At 47.2% G+C, this 18356-nt stretch overlaps 1 protein-coding gene across 2 annotated transcripts in view; it reads left to right on the forward strand.

Moving 5' to 3' along the window:
* Positions 1-18212, forward strand: part of plekhg4 (pleckstrin homology domain containing, family G (with RhoGef domain) member 4) — a 44581-nt gene extending 26369 nt beyond the window's left edge. For both annotated transcript variants that reach the window (XM_004539857.4, XM_012920517.4), the window contains exons 4-24: positions 1171-1338; positions 1522-1645; positions 1722-1815; positions 2988-3074; positions 3159-3275; positions 3827-3925; positions 4635-4922; positions 5826-5948; positions 6120-6311; positions 13407-14296; positions 14423-14672; positions 14791-14880; positions 14972-15196; positions 15921-16091; positions 16175-16355; positions 16429-16545; positions 16637-16778; positions 16850-16950; positions 17074-17228; positions 17373-17435; positions 17943-18212. In XM_004539857.4, coding sequence (XP_004539914.3) covers positions 1171-1338; positions 1522-1645; positions 1722-1815; positions 2988-3074; positions 3159-3275; positions 3827-3925; positions 4635-4922; positions 5826-5948; positions 6120-6311; positions 13407-14296; positions 14423-14672; positions 14791-14880; positions 14972-15196; positions 15921-16091; positions 16175-16355; positions 16429-16545; positions 16637-16778; positions 16850-16950; positions 17074-17228; positions 17373-17411 — 3653 coding nt within the window. In that variant the 3' untranslated portion in view covers positions 17412-17435; positions 17943-18212. The remainder of the gene's footprint in view (positions 1-1170; positions 1339-1521; positions 1646-1721; positions 1816-2987; positions 3075-3158; positions 3276-3826; positions 3926-4634; positions 4923-5825; positions 5949-6119; positions 6312-13406; positions 14297-14422; positions 14673-14790; positions 14881-14971; positions 15197-15920; positions 16092-16174; positions 16356-16428; positions 16546-16636; positions 16779-16849; positions 16951-17073; positions 17229-17372; positions 17436-17942) is intronic.
* Positions 18213-18356: the final 144 nt, after the last annotated feature.

An 18356-nucleotide genomic window follows, 5' to 3' on the forward strand; every position in this document is an offset into this window, starting at 1 on the left:
GGTTTGGTGAGAGTGCGTGTCAGGGAGTCTACGTTGTATGTGTGTATCAGCACGTAACTTTTTTGCTCTATAGATTTATTTTGTTTTGTAATTTGAGTTTGGTCAATTTGGTTAGTTCAGACATGAACGTCATGAAAACTTTGTTTTGTTTTGTTTAGTAGCTGCATGATTTATTTATATTTATATTATTGTACTTAAGTTTTTCCACACTTTTAATATTTGTACACTTTTCTGCTTTTCATTATAGCACCCCCTGTGGGTTATACCCCACAGCACAGGGGTTGTTTCCCACCTGCGACTGACTTGCACTTTGTGAAACCCTGATGAAGCCTTGGACTCTGAGAATTAACTGAAAACATTCTCTCTTTATTTAAAATCAAAATTATATCATCCAGTGGGACCTAATAGATGGCTTTAAAAAAAGTGTAAAATTATGAATTACTTTATTGGTCAATAAAATCCCCTGCTGTTCCTGTTGCAGTGACGCCAGCGATAGTCTATGAAAGATGAAGGCATTTCTAGTTTTGTGGATTTAGAAACTCTACAGGTGAAGCCTCCATGCCTGTCCAGTAGTGTGGAAAAACTGAGATCTGCTGCTGGAGTTTGTTGTTTATCTTAAGATGTTACAGACTGTTTATCATCTGCTTTTCTTCGAGTTCACTAAATGAGAAAAATGAGAAAAAAAAAGAGATGATACCTTCTGTTAAATGTTAAAGGAGTGAGGTGAGGGGCGTACGTCACTTCAGTTTCAGCTTATTTACAACATCTTGACTTAAGTGAACAAAAAACAGTGCGTGCACTGTTGTATTTGTGTCCTCAGACGTGGAGACCTTGACAGTGAGGACACTTTTGTCTGGTTCTTAGCTGTTTTGCTGTTTTGAGGTTAACGGTTAAAGTTCTTCATTAACTACATTAACCGCAGCCCTGAAATTTAGCAGGCATGACCCGGCGGAGCTGAATCTCAGAATGAAAATGTCCTTGATGGCCAGATTGGACTATAAATGGTCTTTCTTTCTTTTTTTTGCATCTGTGAGAGAACCCCAGCAGCACAGTATTTCTAGTTGTGAGAACATGTCCATTATCTGTGTCATACATGAAAACTGGGCCTCACAGGCCTGCTGTGTCAGTACACTGTAAGTAACACAGGTTCATTTCGGCATCTCTTCACAGGCCTCTGCAGTGAGCTGCGTCCTGCCCAGTCAGAGGTTGCTCTGGCTGCTGGTTCGAATCCGACAGAACAACCAGCAGCTGTTCCAAGGGTAGTCCAGCCTGTCACCCAGTCCTCCCAGTCCAGACTGTACAGTATGCTGCTGAGGTCTGGAGCTGTTTGTCTGCCTGGTGAGAAAACACAAACGTCATGTACCAACCAGTTTCAGGCCTCAGACCCGACTAGACTAAGATCAGGGCAGTCAGAAGCTCCAGCCTGAGGTTTATAAAGTTGGGCAGGTGGAGCAGAGACTGAACTTCAGAGTTGGAGTCATTGTTTCTGTGTGTAAATGAAGTTGCTGCGTCTTCCTGCAGGAACCAGAGACAAAGGTGGGCGAGCGCTGCTTACCGTCTCCACCACGAGCCCCGTGTGGTCCCACCTGGACTGTGACAGCACTGAGCTGCCCCGCCTCCTCCTTTACTACACCTCCACCCTCAGGTACACTCCTCTGTTACTGTTGTTACCCAGGTCTCTGTGCTGTCCACCCTCTGATATCACTTCTTTCATGGAACAGGAAGGAGGTGCTAGCTTCGGGGCTGACGGTGTTGGTGGATGCCCGTGGAGCTGCTCCCTCTCCCGCCCTGTACTCCGCCCTCAGGTCGCTGCAGGTGAGTTGGTTATGATTGAGCTACCTGGAGACAGGAGCTCTGTGCTGTGGAGCTGCAGACTGAGCGCGTGCGAGAAAAGGTGGCTTTACTAATTCTGGAGTCTCTCTCATGTTTCAGCCCCTCAGAGTCGTTTTATTCTCCAGGAGTCATTTAGAGAAACATGCACTCGTGAGAGACAGCATCTCAGCTCCTATTAAAACAATGATGCAGCTGCTCCTGATGAGGAATACATGCAGAACGTGAATAGTGGAGAAACATTTGTAGAGAGCAGAATATGTCGTCCTTATCTCTGATCGACCATGAATCTGAGAATGTTTTTTACATTTTCAATCATGATTTCTTGTTTCTGTTTAAAGTATCAAAGTTGAAGCTGTAGGTTTCTGTGCAGCCACAGTTTTTTTTAGTTTCTGGTCAAACAGGAAATGGATTATGGATCCTTACTCTGTCCTCCCCTCTGGCATCCAGGTCTGAACATCGTCAGTGACCTTCAGGAACGAGGGGACAGTCAGTTAGTTTAAAAAAAAGAAGTTTTTTTTCCCGTAAACTTTATCTCCACCTCACTGGAAAACTTAGGAAGAGAGAAGTGTGGTTACAGAGGCCAACTGAGCTCCTTAATGATGTGCTCTGATTGGTCAGTGACCAACAGGGGGCGTTAGTTACAAACTGCGGTGGTTGGAGGACTGCTCTGCTGCTGCTTTTGAAATTTATCGTTTATGGATTAGAAACAAGTCCACACACAGCTTTGTATAGTTCCAGTCAGCTGGTTTCACTGACAGACTGAACCCAGAGAGGTCAGAGGTCGTGAGTATAACGCATCAACAACAGCACTCTTTGTCTACCAGTGCTTTTCTTTAATATATGGGTTCAGTGACTCACAGGCTATTTCTATCTGAATTTATTAGCATTAATCAAACTTTAAATCCTGAAAGCAGAACATCTGAAAAGCTCGACCCCCAGCAGACTAACAACCTGAAAATCAACCAGACTCCAGTTTTTAGCCCCGTTTTAAGAACGGTTTTGTTTCCTGATGTATTTTATTAGTTTAATTCTGTTTTTAGTGGTTTTCTCTGAAAATGTGGTCAATTGGTTCTTGTTCTAAATACATGAACAACTTGTGTGTGTGTGTGTGTGTGTGTGTGTGTGCGTGTGCGTGCGTGCGTGCGTGTGCGCAGGAGGACACACCAGTCTCCATCCACGGTGTTTTGATCCTTGCTAACAAGGACTCATCTCTGCGTGTGGACAAACCTGCAGCTACACAGGTAACACTTTACACCGCAGCTGCTCACAAACACCTTTGTGTGAATGTATGTTTTAAAGTGTGCGTTGATGTTTCTGTTGTGCAGGTGGAGGTGCTGAGCTCTCCAAAGTCTGTCCAGAAACACGTGGAGCTCCGACAGCTTCCCGTGGAGTTTGGAGGATCCTTCATCTTCAGTCAGAGCAGCTGGGTCAGCTTCAGATTGGTCAGTGTAAAACTCGCACACAGATTAAAATGAACAGTCAAAAAGAAACAACAAGGCAGACGTGTAACAGTGAAACACACGAACGCGGTGAAGTCTGTTTGTTAGAACAATGTCAAACCTTTCTTAAGTGTTTCGATGATTTGTAGTCATCAGAAAACTGTTTCACCTACATGAGTATAAGACTCAGACTATTATTCCATGTTTGTACTGATGCGTGTTGGACAGACGTCTCAGTGTCACGACAAACCCAAATCAGTCAGCACAGGTTAATCCCTGCTCGCTGGTGCAGGTGAGGCATGTCTGATTCTGGACTTTCACAGCTCCTCTTTGCTTTTCTGCAGCTGAAACGTTGCATGCTTCATTAAAAAATAATTGGACAGGTTGTCCCACATTCCTGGGGTGCTAATGACATGAGGTTTGTATCGTAGAGTGGAAGGTTTTATTCACCTTCCAGTTGACTATTTAAAGCTTCTTTTCTTCTTTCATAAGTGAGTTTAAGTGTGCGGCTTTGGAAACGATTCACACAATGAAAATGTGTGTTTGTCCCTCAGAGACTGGAGCAGCTGACCCGTCAGTGTGAGGACGTCATCAGCCTGCTGCAGAAGAGCATCAACGCGCTGCAATCCACACCTTTACCGAACACCGCTGAGGTAAAAACACACACGGCATGGAAAGAGAGTGCTAGATCTGTGTCTACTCCTCACCTGTAAAAGGCCGACGGGGTACTGTGATTACCCCGCCAGCCGGGCGCGCGTGGACACCTTAGTTTGTACATGCGAGAGTGAGGCAGCAGAGGAGCTTCAAATTGATACCATAGGTGTGTCTGCTGAGGGGTAGCCAGTATTTTTACTTTAGGAACCTAAATCTGTCCAATTAACAACAAATTTGTTAGTTATATAAGAACAATCGGGGGGAGGTTGTAGTCTTTAGGAGAGCTAAGGACTACAACTCAGTCAGTTGAACTCTGAACCATCTTCCCTGCTTGGAGTTTGAGATACAGTCGTCTTTTTAAGATATCTGATTGGATGACTGAAAGACTGTCTCGTGCTCCTAATCCTTTCTGGGCAAATGGAACTCTGACCAAATTCACGGTGCTATTCCAGAACTTTTTCAAAACTTTTGTAAAGTTTATCATTTCCTGTTCTTATGTTATACAAATTGGGTTTAATATAAAACTGGAAATGAGGTCTAAAAGTTGGGCTCATTGAAAACATGAACAGTTTCAACAGGAGGCTGTTGATCCCTTCACAAGTATTAAAATCCACTCTGCGTGTTTTTATTCACTTGAACAGTTTGTGGTTTTGCTCTGTTCTCACATAAAGGTTCAGACACCAGCTCAAACCTCTCTGTCTTTGCCAGGATGCCGAGCTGCTGCTGTCCCGCTACAGGGCAGTGATGTGCAGCATCCTCGCAGACAGCCGATTGGTGCAGCTCCAGCAGGAAGGCGGCGCCTCGCTGGCGTGGCTGCGCAGGGAGGAGAGCAGCGTCGGCGTGGCGGTGGACCAGCGGGCGGCGGTGGAGTCAGTGTCGGCTCTGTACGAGCAGGTGGACGAGCTGCTCCACCGCCTGGTGATGCTGTCCAACTCCAAAACGCAGGAGCTGAACTTCATCGCAGACTTCAGGAACCTGGAGCAAGGTTTCAGCGAGGTCAGTCTGAGCACGCTCAGTATGCATCGTTCATACTGACATTTACATCAGTGTCGTCTTAATGTGAGGAGTTGACTTCATGATGAACCGTGACTCTAAGTGACACTGAGACACTCCCACCTCCTTTGTTTCCTTGGTTACGCTCTTAGCCAGTGATCAAAGTGTGGACAGCAGCCCCCTGGTGTGCTGTGAAGGTACTGCAAGTAGGCCAAAAGAAGTAATGCACAATAAATACATTAAAAAAATATAATTTTCAGATGTTTTTCTTTTTTTTAACCTGAACTCTGGTGTCTTGTATCTTGTCAGTAGGAGGAAAAAACTAAAGTGGAGTTGTGGTTGTCAGATGTAGGGAGGTTTTAACTTACTACATCTTTTTTGTGAAATGGAGGCATGTTTGGAAATATGCGCTCTAAGCTGTAAGCAATCGAATTATTACCTGATAACATCAGATTAATATCAGATCAATAACCATCAACAGAAAAACACCAATTATGTGTTTGGAGTTAAACTGGAACGAGTTCGTCTTCTGAAGCTTTGACAGGATGAAACACTTCCCTCCCTGAGCACACTCACAAATGAATGATTAGGAAAATGAATAAACATTAGATGATATATGGATTTCATAAATGGGTAATTCAGGTTAAAGTAGATCCATATGTGAGTGATTTGCTGCTTGTGGGTGTGGATGAACTGTCAGACATTCGGCCCTCAGGCATAGACGAGCTGACAGAGCTGCAGCATTGATTGGTTCTCTTTTTCCTTTCTTAGCCTTATTTTTTGTTTTTCTGTCATTCTTTGACTTCGTAACCATAAAAAAAAAGTGTCGACTGGAGTTCTGTTTGGTTTTTTAAGAAGTGTGTGTGTGTGTGTGTGTGTGTGTGTGTGTGTGTGTGTGTGTGTCAGGTGAAGACGTGGCTACAGGAGGTTGGTGAAGTTCGTCTGAAGAGTCTGGAAGAGCCGGCAGACTCTCTGGTGCTTCTGAATGAAAAACAGCAGGACTACAAGGACTTCTGCACAACAGCATACGTACGACACACACACACACACACACACACACACACACACACACACACACACACACACACACACACACACACACACACACACACTCTCTCTCTCACTCGTTCAAACATTTCTTTTAGCCCATACTGAGGACTGGTCCCCACAGAGGATGAGGTCTGTTTCCTCTGTGTGCAGGACCAGTGTAAACGAGGGAAGGAGCTGCTGTCTCGGCTGGAGCGCCGGGACGACGTGCCGTCCGCTGACCTCCACATTTACGAGGACAAAGTTCACTCCTTCTGGGCTCAGCTGCAGGATTTCACTCAGCGGGTCAGCAGTACCGGGCAGAACATCGAGCGGGCCGTCCGACTCTACGGCTTCTTAGATCAGGTACAGTCACTGAGGCTGTGGCTCATCGGATCGGTTTTTAATGGCAGTTTGAGCCTCACAGTCATCTAAATGTGTAAATCTATATTTAATTTGGTGCTTTCTGAGATTAGCTAAAGTGAATTTCAGTGTTGTGAACAGTACTTGCTGCTCTTTCTGATTATAGCTCCAGCTGTGCTCTGATTTTTCATGTTTTACTGTCTCTCGGTTTAAACCATCTGAGAAGCCTGTCAGCTCTGTCTGAGCAGCTTCTAATCCATCTTCAGAAATCTAATTTTAGCTGCATGTAAAATGTGGATCGGAGCAGCTGGTTTGTCGTGTCTCTCCTACTCCTCCTCATATCGTCTCCCTGCAGTGAAACTGACAGCTTGTATTGAGGCCAGGAGGATGAAGAGGGGGGAGAGAGTGTCAATATTGCTTTGTGTACTGGACTCTTTGTAAAGGGGTGTGAGGGGGGTGATGGTCTTTGTCCACATGACTCTGTCTTGTAGGTTTGTTTGTGTGTTTTTATGTCATGCTGATATTTTTATAATGTGCAGATTCTTGAAATTCAGTCATGAAATAGTTGAAGTTGTCCCTCAGACATCCTATAAAAACAAAGCACCGACCACAAAAGTTTCTTCGATCGTTGTTCACATCATAACCAAGAGCGACACGGTGTGAACTCCGGCGCACTTTCGGTTTTCTTTCAGAAAAGATTCAGACTCGTGTCATATTAGGACGTACACAGCGTAGGATGAGGACAGGGCCGTAGATCGACCGGTAAATCGACAGCTTTGCTTTTACCCTCTTCTCCACAACAGATTGGTACAGCGTCCACATCACTACAGACACCACCCCAATCTAGTCTGTCAGTCTCTCACTCGTGAAAAAGACCCTGAGATACTTAAACTCCTCCACGTGGGGCAGCAACAAGTCCTGTGATAACTGAAAAATCAAGAATCCAGTTGATCTGTCCAGATCCCACCACACACACACACATTGGGTCCCAGCCACACTTAGCCCGAAGAAGTTACATGGTCCACATTCCTGCAACAAACTATATTTTCTATATCATCTCCCGAGGTGCAGCAGCTGCTGGGCCTCCTGCTGCCTCTTCAAAAAAAACAGCCGCTCATCCAAAGTCCCTTCTGACGACCTCGCACGTCCGTAGACCTTTGTCTTTCATTTCATTTGTTTCATTTGTTTTTCGAAAGGATGATCCCAAATTCCCTGTAAAAAGACACTTCATGATAAGTTGGTACAGAAATCAAGCGTACAATTACCAACAAAGTAATTATGGTTTTTGCTATAGCTCATAAGCTCGTGCGAATGAACATGACGGACCGACACATTTTTACTCGCTCGGTTTGCTGCAAAGTTGAACTAAACCAAAGGAGAGAAACAGCCTCTCTGTTGAAATGCAACATAGACATAGAAGATTTCTATTTGGGGAAAACAAAAATTGAAATTGCGATGACAAGAAGATTATTTTTCATTGTGTGGAAGTCTTTTCAAGCCTCACTTCCTGTCCTGTCCTGACATGTCTGCTCTGTGGGTGAAAACATCAGCCTGTGGGGATCCGAGCCGCCTCACTCAGTGGTGGGCTCGGCCGGTCGGCAGGCACGTGTTTCAGACCGATGTTTAAACTTTCACCAGTGAAGTTTGTTCGGATGCTTTAGTCACGCCACCAAATTCTGCACAACACCAACCACAGAGTGTGCTGAAGTTTCCTCTCTGATACACTAAGCAGGCAGTACTGACCTGACACACACAGACAGGAATGAAGCGTGTGTGTGTGTGTGTGTGTGTGTGGTCGGTCCAGGTATCACTCCGGTGCCAAGTTTTCTTTCCATCCCCCTTTCATTCCTTTCACCACAAAGTCTTTGTCGCCGTGGTGATGCCCCCCCTCCTCTCCTCCTGGGACCGCCCATCTGCCATTCAGCCCATTGATGAAGTTTGGGGGGGTCACTGTGTGTGTGTGTGTGTGTGGTCAGGATGCTGCTCTCTGCGCGAATCACTCAGGCTTCAGAGCTTCAGCTGAACACACAGGTACGATACACACTTCTTACTGTTTTTTGTTGTTGTTTTTTTAAAAACACACACAGCTGAGGTTTGCTTTGGAGAAGTTTTATCAGCACGTGTGTGTGTGTGTGTGGCAGTTTTTCAGCCGTTTGATGTTAACTTGGCGTCACTTTGACTGCAGAGAGATCTTTGAAGCTGCTCTCGCTGCTTGTTGCTCGCTCTCTTTCTGCGCGTGTGTGTGTGTTACCAGTTTACCTGCTGCAGATGTTATCGTGTCGTTTCCAGATCACGCATGTTGTCATGTTGCTGCGGCTCAGTGACATTCCCACCCTGACTCGTGTTTTTTGCATATAAAGCAACACAGGGTTGCTGTCTGTTTCGATGATGGTGTGTCGGAGGTAATTTTGCTTGTCATGCGTTTTGGGGACGGAGACTCCAGCTAGAGTCTGCAGGAAAGGAAAGGAAATGGGTATTAGCAAATACAAAACTGGCTGTCTGCTCCATTTCACAGCAGTCACAGCGGCAACATCATTCCCTTTTCCGCTTTGTCGTGTCCACATTGTTCACAGCTGAGTGGCAGGAAAAAACTCCAACAGCTGGCAGAGCGCTCTGTGCTCATAGGTGGACGATAAAGGGAGCAATCTCAGGCTACGGGTTTATTCTGCTGTACCTACACACACTGTCATTTCATTTCAAGGAGCCAGTAAAGAAACTTTAACCTTCCAGTCAGTAAACCAGCTGCTCCACCACAGCTATCAGAGCTCAGTCTCCAAAATCAGTTTGATTCATACCAACTTTTCTCTTCAGAGGGGATGAGCAGCATTCGGAGAAAACATTTGTTTTTTCTTGTATTTACTTATTTTTAAATATTTTTGGTAAAATCACTTAATCGTGATTAGATATTGGGGAAAAATAATGAATTCTATAATTTTGATCCATTTCCAGTTCACCCGTTACCTCTTTAAGAGTCTTTAAAAATAACAGCTTTTAGCACAGCAGCGAGGTTTGGCCAGGCGCTAGCAGCTCCACGTGGGCTCGTTTTCAGAATAGTTTCACCACGTTGCCTAGTTTCTTCTCGGATGGCGATACACCAGATCTGGTCATGTGTCAGCTCATTTATTTAATACGCACCACTCGAACACAGTATTGGGTTCATTCTGAACCTCGTCGGTACCTGCTGTGATCCAAACCGTCGACACCTCCTCGGATCAGTTCCTCCGACTGCGTTCTGGCAGCAGTTCCCTTCTGTCAGCTATGACATGCTAGCATGTAGATGTGTTTTTATAATAAGTGATTTTATATTGAAAGGAAGGAGATCAGTTTCCTCTGATCTGGACAGGATACAGCATCTGTCAGTTTTATGTTTTTAAGTTTTCCGTTTTGCACCGAAAACGATGTGTGACAGTTTGTCAGGTAGTGTCTGAATTCTTGAATATTGTGAGCTCACAGTGACCTTTGACCATGAAAATCTTACCCTCCATCTTCGAGTTCAAGTAATTTTTTTTTGCCATGTTTAAGTATCTCAAGAATGGGACAAATGGACACCTGAAAACACGACAGCTCTGGGCACAGCTGTTTCTGACGTCGGGGCATAAAAACACTGGTATTGGAGGATTCTGCCTTGTTTGACATTTCTTCCTTTTATATGAAGACTTCAGAATAAAAGCACAGAATATAGAAACGGAGCAAAGAGTGAAGAAACAAAGTGAAACAAAAGACTTCTTTCACATCAACAAGAGTTTGAAGACAAAACGCTCTCCTCCAGGAACCGCAGAACCGTTTGAAGTAGGTTCACCACTACTCCTCTGAAGGAGGAGGAAAGGAGCCCTACCCCCTCCTTTTATATGGTTTGGAGGGTTTTGGCCTCCTCCGCCCTCCCTCTGTTTCCCCTCCTCCTCTTTGGTTGACTGGCTCCAGGCCTGGAGTCCTGCAGGGCCACTGTCCCCAAAACCACAGCCCGTGTGCTCCTGTTTATCCCTCCTCCCCCTCCTGCCTCCCCCCTCTGCAGCACCATAACAACCACATGTTATTTTAATTAGAGTCCTCCTCTTCTCTGCCCCACGTTTTCACTCCCTCTCTTGTTTGGAAACATCCAGAGGCGAGCTGAAACAATCGGCCGAATAATCAATTTATTGATCGACGGAAACGTAATCGGCATCTGTTCTGATCATTGATTGTCGGAGGCCTGAAAATAGATTAAAAGCAAATGTTGTCAGGTTTGTGAAGTGGAAATGGTCCAGTAACGCTGGATCCAAAGCTTCCTTACTTGGAAAGCAGTACATTTCTTCAGCCTTACTTTATAAATCGATGTGAACGATGCTAAAATAATGAAAGTAGACGAAAACAAAGGAACAATCTGTTCCTCATATTATTATATGAACAGTTTACAACACTTATCTGAAGGACCTTCATATTGAAGTGTAAAGATCCTAAATATTAGAGAGGCTCATGTGATCACTGGGCTCTGTGAGCAGTACTTGGTGATGATGGGGAGGAAGAACACTCTTTTAACAGGAAGAGACCTCCAGTAGAGGGAGGGTCAGCCTTTGGTAATAATGGTACATGCACAGCAGCCCACAACTTGGTCCAAAGAAGCTGCGCGTGTTCAAGTTTCCAACCGTTAATTCTCCAGTCTTTAACCTGGCAGCTAATGCTAACCGTCCCAGACAATCACTGCTAACGGCCGGCCATCATGTGTGCTGCCTCCTGCACGCTCGACCAGGTGTTTCTCTACCTAAACCACAGAGTAGCGCCTGCTGTGTGCTACATGTGGAAGACATTCCAGCCTGTTGCTGCTGAAATAGTCCAAAGACACACAGCATCTGGGTTCATGAAAAGCTTTTTATACAGTCAGAATATTGAGATCTACATTGGTCATTTCCACAGTCCAACCACTGTCTGCCACGGTCTCTGCAGGTAAACTATTCATTATAAAAAGGTCCTCTGAAAACACCCCAAGTCATCTTCATTTAAAGTGGTCCAATCAGATCTTAATAAAATGATTAAACCTGGCTGACAACTAAAATGTACCCACAGTTGTTGTGTTGTAGAATCGAAGATAAAGAGTACAGTTACAATAAAGGACTGCTGTGACGATCCTCTCTCTCTCACACACACACACACACACACACACACACACACACACACACACACACACACACCTTTGTGCATGTGGGAAGTGAGCGGCTGCAGCGATCAGGACACATCAGCAGCTAATCGGTCTGGAGAGCGCTGACCCGGTAGCCTCCTGCCACATCGATGTCCATATGGTTTCATTGTTAGCACGTCCTGTCGGATCATATCTGTGTCACCGCCTTGGTTGTTTACGTCGACCTCATGAAGACGTCTGAATGGATTATTATTAGACCTTATCTAATGAAATATTAACTGACACATCCGTCTGTTTTTGGACCACTTTCTCCTCTTTGAGCCTTTCTGGGAAGACTGATTGAAGAGTTGGTGTAGGTAGAGATAGATGTTGGAGCACACCTCCACCTTCTCAGGCAGGCGTGCAGCAGATGATTGTTGTGCCACAAACCTCTGTGCTTTGCACGTTTAGACTCAAACCATCGCCGCTGTCACCAAATCAGCCGAGACTGAAGTGTCAGAGCTGCTCCTCAGTGTTCTGCGATGCTGGTGGGTTGTTTTCTTTCAGCAGGCACTGAAGAGGGTGTCTGCACCCTCACAGTGAACCCTCACCCTGCTGTGCTTCCAGCGCCCTCTGCTGGCCACACCCTGCCCAAACCCAACCCGCTGTCAGTGCTGCTGAACTTTCCCTCTCCAGGCCTTGAAAAGTTTGGAATAACCTGCACATGACCTTGTGTGCGTGTGTGTCTCCTGCTGTTTTAGTGGTGAAGTAATATGTTAGCTGCATGTCAGGAAGGTAAAGACTCATTCAGTCATTCTTCAGTGGAGAAGCAGGAGGCCTCTGGTCTTTAATTTACCACACACACACACACACACACACACACACACACACACACACACACTCTCCTCCCCCTCCAGCCTTCAGCAAAAAGGAGATTGGCGGTCGACTCCTTCGTGGTGCGCACACAAACACAAGCTCACACTTCAAAGCTCTCTGACTACACACTTGCAGAGTGACGTCATTGTCGGTCTGTTCTTGTTGTTTGTCCGAACAGACAGAAAAAACGGAGACGCCCTGAATGTTTCAGTGTCGGGTCCGAGTTCTGCTCGCTTTAAAGGAAAAGCTGGAACGGCTTGGACCAGGAAACATCATCACTTTGAAAACAAACGAGGAAAACGTCTTCTCAGAGAGATGGTTTAAAAGTTTACATGTTACATCAGCTGTTTTAGTGCGGGCCCTTTAGGACCTCCTCCATGTGAGAAGAGGACCTGCACCATGGCATCTTTGTGTGTGACCCTAGCCAAAAAAAAAAAAGTGGGCGGGGAAAAGGTGGGTGTTCAACTTGATTGGGGAAACTTAAAATGTTCCCATCATAACCAGCTAAAGTAACCCCATCACTTCCTGCCTTTTTCTTTTTTCAGTCTTTTTGCTTTTGAATTTATTAAAACAAAGAAAAAAAAAACATTTCTTCAGTGGGCTGCTGTCTAGGGTCAAAGGTCATGTCATCTGGACAAAATAGATCTTCTGCTCTTTGAATTTTTTAAACGATGATATTTGAGTTTCAGATTGTTTTTCATGTTATAGTAAAACACCTCTGAGCGCTGGGGTGTCACAGCGTCTGTAAATGTTGATTTGAAGCGTCGGGCGAGCAGCAGCCTCAGAGAGCGTTTCCTTCATCCATCACAACCAGCTGGACACAAAGTTCCTGCTGGGCTTTAGCTCTGGTTCTGATGTTTAGTTATCATTTTGAACAGGGTGCCACTGAGAGTGTTTTCTATTGTCCTTAACCAACCAATGAGCACGCACTACAGCGTGACTGCTGATTGTTTGGGTTTTTTTGTTTTTAGTTAGTCGTCTTATTTAATTTCTGACAGATTTTTGATGCTGTCTGACTTTCTCCTGAGCGCCCCCTGCTGTACTTCAGCTAAACTGCAGTCATTTTAACAGGAAGTGGAATGGCACCTTTCCATCGGCTCTCCATATGACTCTCCCCTCTCTCTCTGCAGGCTTATGGCTGGGCGCTGCAGGGTATGCGTCACCTAGCTGGGATCAGTATGGAGGACTGCACACTGCCAGACAAATGCCAAGCTGTGATTGGCTGCCTGGAGGACTACCAGCGTCTGCACCCACCAATCTCAGACGCCTGTTTTCAGGAAATGAAGGTGGCTGCGGGTGAACTGCGGGGCGAGCGAGGCCTTCGTCAGTGGAGCTTCGCTTGGTCAAAGTGTCAAGAGACCAAGAAGATGTTTGACAGGAAGATGGAGGCAGCACTCAAGACGCGTGACTCCGCCCACAGGCGCCGCTCTGACTCTGCCACCAGCAGGAGCTCCATCTCCTCCAGGAAGTCTCTGTCAGGACTCTGGCTCTCCTCCCGCCTGCCAGAGGAGAAAACAAATGCCTCCTCGGTTCTTTCCATTACCTCCACCCCTGCTGGCTCCGCCTCCCCTCCCACCCCGCAGCACACGCCGCTCCTCCGGCGACTTTTTCGCAGCTCCTCCTCAGACGAGTCCTCAGACCGTGTGGATATCACTTCCTGCAGTCCCAGACTCCCCCGCCTGGATTCTTCTCCCTGCTTCACTCCATCGTCGTCTTCCTTCTCCCTCTCCTCTTCCTCCTCTTCCTTCTCCTGCAGACGACAGCAGCTCAGGAAGACTCAGAGTTTCGACTGCCCCGCCACCCCGGAGACGTCGCGCTACAGCCCGTCTGCTCGCGCCCTCAGCGAGCCAGTGCGCAGAGGAAACACGGGTGTGTTCATCCGTGGTCTGGAGGTCAGCAGCACTGAGGCAGCAGACCGCACGCTCTGCCCCAGGACGCCTTCTCACAGCTGGGGAGGACAGGGGCCACATAGCCCCGGGACACCCAGCACACCCACCGGAGAACCCCGACCCAGGAGCAGGTGGGTAATCCTGGTTCTCAGACTGAATTTGTAGACTGACACTTCTCTGCTGACATCTGTGTGTGTGTGTGTGTGTGTGTGTGTGTGTGTGTGTGTGTGTGTGTGTGTGTGTGTGTGTGTGTGCAGCAAGCTGCGTCACATTGTGGAGGAGATGGTGAACACGGAGCGCGAGTACGTCCGCTCACTGCGTTACATCATACATCACTACTTCCCTGAGATGGACCGAGCAGACCTCCCGCAGGATCTCAGGGGGAAACGCACTGTCGTCTTCGGCAACCTGGAGAAACTCCTCGACTTCCACAGCCAGTTTTTCCTGAAGGAGCTGGAGGCCTGCTCGAAGCATCCGCTCAGAGTGCCACACTGCTTCCTCAGACACGTAGGGGACGGACACACACACACACACACACACACACACACACACACACACACACACACACACACACACACACACACACGTACTCTGTGTGAATGTGTTTGTTGTTTGTGTTGAACAGCAGGAGCAGTTCGGTCTGTACGCTCTTTACAGCAAGAACAAACCCAAGTCTGACGCTCTTCTGGCGAATCACGGACACTCCTTCTTCAGAGTGAGAACTACAACCACCACCTCTGACCTTTGACCTTCATGTGACCTCATATTTGTACTCGCACTAACCCCTGCCCCCCTCGTTCCTGCAGAGGAAGCAGCTGGAGCTGGGCGATAAGATGGACCTGTCCTCCTACCTGCTGAAGCCCGTTCAGAGGATGAGCAAATACGCGCTGCTCCTCACTGACCTCATGAAGGAGGTGGGCGTGGCACAAGAGGCGGAGCTTACGGCACTGCAGTCTGCCACCAATATGGTCAAGTTCCAGCTTCGCCATGGAAACGACCTGTTGGCCATGGACGCCATTCGAGACTGTGACGTAAGTGTAGCCTGATCTGAGCTCAGGTGAAACTCGTGTTCTAGACTCACCAGAAATATTGATCTGAGGTGAAAGTCCCCTCCACATCACACATGAATCAAATTCAAGGAGCAGAACTTCTGGAACTGATCACTTGTTTCAAAATCCTTGATGATGGTCTCCTAAAAATTTCTGGATCCAAAATCCTGAAAAACTTTTTTAGTAGTCCAACTAAAAACCAATCACACGACCGCCTTGATGGACATGATTACCACAGTAAGATGGGAGGTTTGTGTTTGTGGGTTTCATGATAAAGACGGAGCTCAAGGTGAGACGTTTAAATCGGACCGTGTCGTTAAAAGCTCCCTCTTTGTGTTTTCTGCTCTTTTAAGTTAAACAGCGTAACAGTATCAGAAACTATTTTCCATATATGCTGTGAAATACTCCAGAAGCCAGTTCAGAGGCTTCCTCCAGCAGACTGCAGCTCCCTGTGAGGCTGGGGGTAGCCTCCAAAAAGCCTGACCAGCCATTCCTTTGTGTTCAGATTACCAAACTAAGGGCTGTGTCCCATGAGCCTCAGCAGAGCCGCTTTTACGGTCTTTTACTTTCTTATAATCCTGTTTTAGCGTCATCGTTCGTGCCCAAGTCTACAACGTCTTAAATTAAGTTTCGATGGACCTTATGAACATAATTAAATCGGCTACTCTTAGGAATTAAACCCAATCAGCTCTTCTTCTGCCTGCAGGTGAACCTGAAGGAGCAGGGTCAGCTGATCCGGCAGGACGAGTTCACTGTCTGGAGTGGGAGGAGGAAATGTCAGCGTCGCATCTTCCTGTTCGAGGAGCTCGTCCTCTTCAGTAAACCTAAGAAGATGGAGGGAGGGCTGGACGTCTTCATCTACAAACACTCCTTCAAGGTAAGCTCTCCAAGAGCAGGCGAGCCCACGCCAACCGTGAGGCGAGGAATTTTCTGAGCAGAAAACGTGTGCCTGTGCTGCAGACGGCGGACGTTGGTCTGACAGAGTCGACGGGGGACAGCGGGCTGAAGTTTGAGATCTGGTTCAGGAGGAGGACATCCAAGAATCAGACCTTCATCCTTCAGGCGACAACGACGGACGCAAAACACGCCTGGACAAACGACATCGCCCGAATCCTGTGGACCCAGGCCACGAGGAACAAAGGTGCGGATGGCGGAGCGTTCAGGAGAGCGTCGGTGTCGGAGATCAACTCACCCGTTTGTCTTTCTGCCAGCAGAGATGCGTTTGAAGGAGATGGTGTCGATGGGCGTGGGCAACAAACCGTTCTTGGACATCCAGCCGAGCGACGCGGCCATCAGCGACCGAGCCGTTCACTACATGATGAAGAGCAGAGGTGCCGCTCAGACTTTACTTTCACTAGAATTCACCAATTAGCTCGTTAGTTACTGATGATCAAAAAGTAAAACTGTGATTGGGTCCTTCAGGTGCCAGAACGCGGGCGTCCATCGCCGTCTCCGTCTTCGACCATTCGAATCCTTTTAAAAGGGGAACGGTGACCTCTGACCCTGCAGCATTAGGCCCGTCTTCAGCCAGCCTGCTGGGACCGCTCAATCTGCACATGTACAGGTGAGACTTACCTGTCCTGCTGTCAAAGGTTCTTGTGCTGGTTTTATAACATCCTCCTCTCCCTCCTGCAGTCAGAGCATCCCCCCTCCTCCCACCACTCAGAGCTCCTTCAGCGCTTCGTGCATCGAGGAAGACGAGCAGGAGCACGAGACCAGCAGCCAGCCCTCCATGAGTACGTCAGCACACACCTAAACTCATGAGTCTCAGATTAGGTTTGAGTAATCTTCGTCCCAATCCTCCAGCCTCTTCACTTTAACGCCTGACTGCAGTTTCTTTTTCTTTTTTCTGTCTTCAGCCACTGAGAGTTCAGGTTCGTCGTCTCGCTGCCTCTCCGGCTCTACTGGCTCCGACAGCGGCTGCGTGTCCTCCCACCTCCAGGAAGCGCTGCCCGAGGAGCCCTCCCCCTCTTCCCCCAGCAAACAGCACCTCAACAGCCCGTACATTTCAGCTGTGAGTGCAGACAGCGCCATGAAGGAGGCGGAGTTAGAGCATTTTTAAATATGTTTGTCATCTCTCCGAGCGGCTCGGTGATTCTCTGGGAATTTCTCTGAGTTTATAAATGTTTGGTTGATGGTGTTCTCCGTCTGTCCTCAGAAAGCAGCTGCAGTCATCAGCCCGGCAACCATCGTGTGATCAGCTCGCCTGAATGACGTTCCTGTAAGTCTGCAGGTCCTCACAGAGGGATTGTGTTTGGGGGGGAAAACTGGAAATGGGCAAACCCTGACGGCTTTTTGGGTTATTGCAGAAAAAAAGCGGGAAAGCAAAGTATGAGAATAAAAATCAAAAAGGGAAACAAAAGAAAAAAAGGCATACAACCCGAGCAAACTGTTAATGATAACTTTAACCATGCGAGTCTTTCTAAAGACAGGCAGGCAGACGTAAAGGCTGACACATGAAGCAAAAGCTATAACAATGAGTTCGCAACAGATCAGAGACTAAGTGAGCTCAGGATGGTCGCCTTTAAGTAATCTGCATTAATCTAAGCCCCGCCCCCAAGAAAACACTGATCACCAGGTAAAAATATAAACGAGTACAACACGATTTCAGCGTCTGCTGGAGGTCACCGACTGGTCTCTGTTTGGTCTGATGACCCCAGTCTCATGTCTCTGAGGTGATGCGCGAGACCTCCATACATACCTTAAATCCGTCTGTGTGTGCGCGCAGGTTCATCTGCTTCCTGCTGCAGTTCTGCGTTTCCTCCTGTTTGACCCGGACGTCGGACAGCTGCTTTCATTTGTGTTGTAAATAAGGACAGTTTGAGTTCGTCTCCTCGCCGCCGCGTCCGTTTGTCATGCTGACCCAGGGTCAGTCTGCGGGCGGGCCGGCGTGCTGTGAGGATGGCAGGTTTGTGTCTGTACATGTGTGTAAATAAACCCTCAGCTGAGCGTCTGCTGCCACTTTTTACTTGAATAATAAACTGAGTTTGTTCACATGCTTCCTGTTCTGTGTTCTCTCGGAGATCAGCTGACCTGGAGCCAAACACATTCATTTCTTTAGGTTTTACGGAATAATACGGAGACAACAGCACAACAGCCTCATCAGGCAGGTCATGATGATGTCGACTTTTGTTTTTCCAGT

The sequence above is a fragment of the Maylandia zebra genome, linkage group LG1 (genome assembly GCF_041146795.1).
Source record: "Maylandia zebra isolate NMK-2024a linkage group LG1, Mzebra_GT3a, whole genome shotgun sequence".
Lineage (NCBI taxonomy): Eukaryota > Metazoa > Chordata > Actinopteri > Cichliformes > Cichlidae > Maylandia > Maylandia zebra.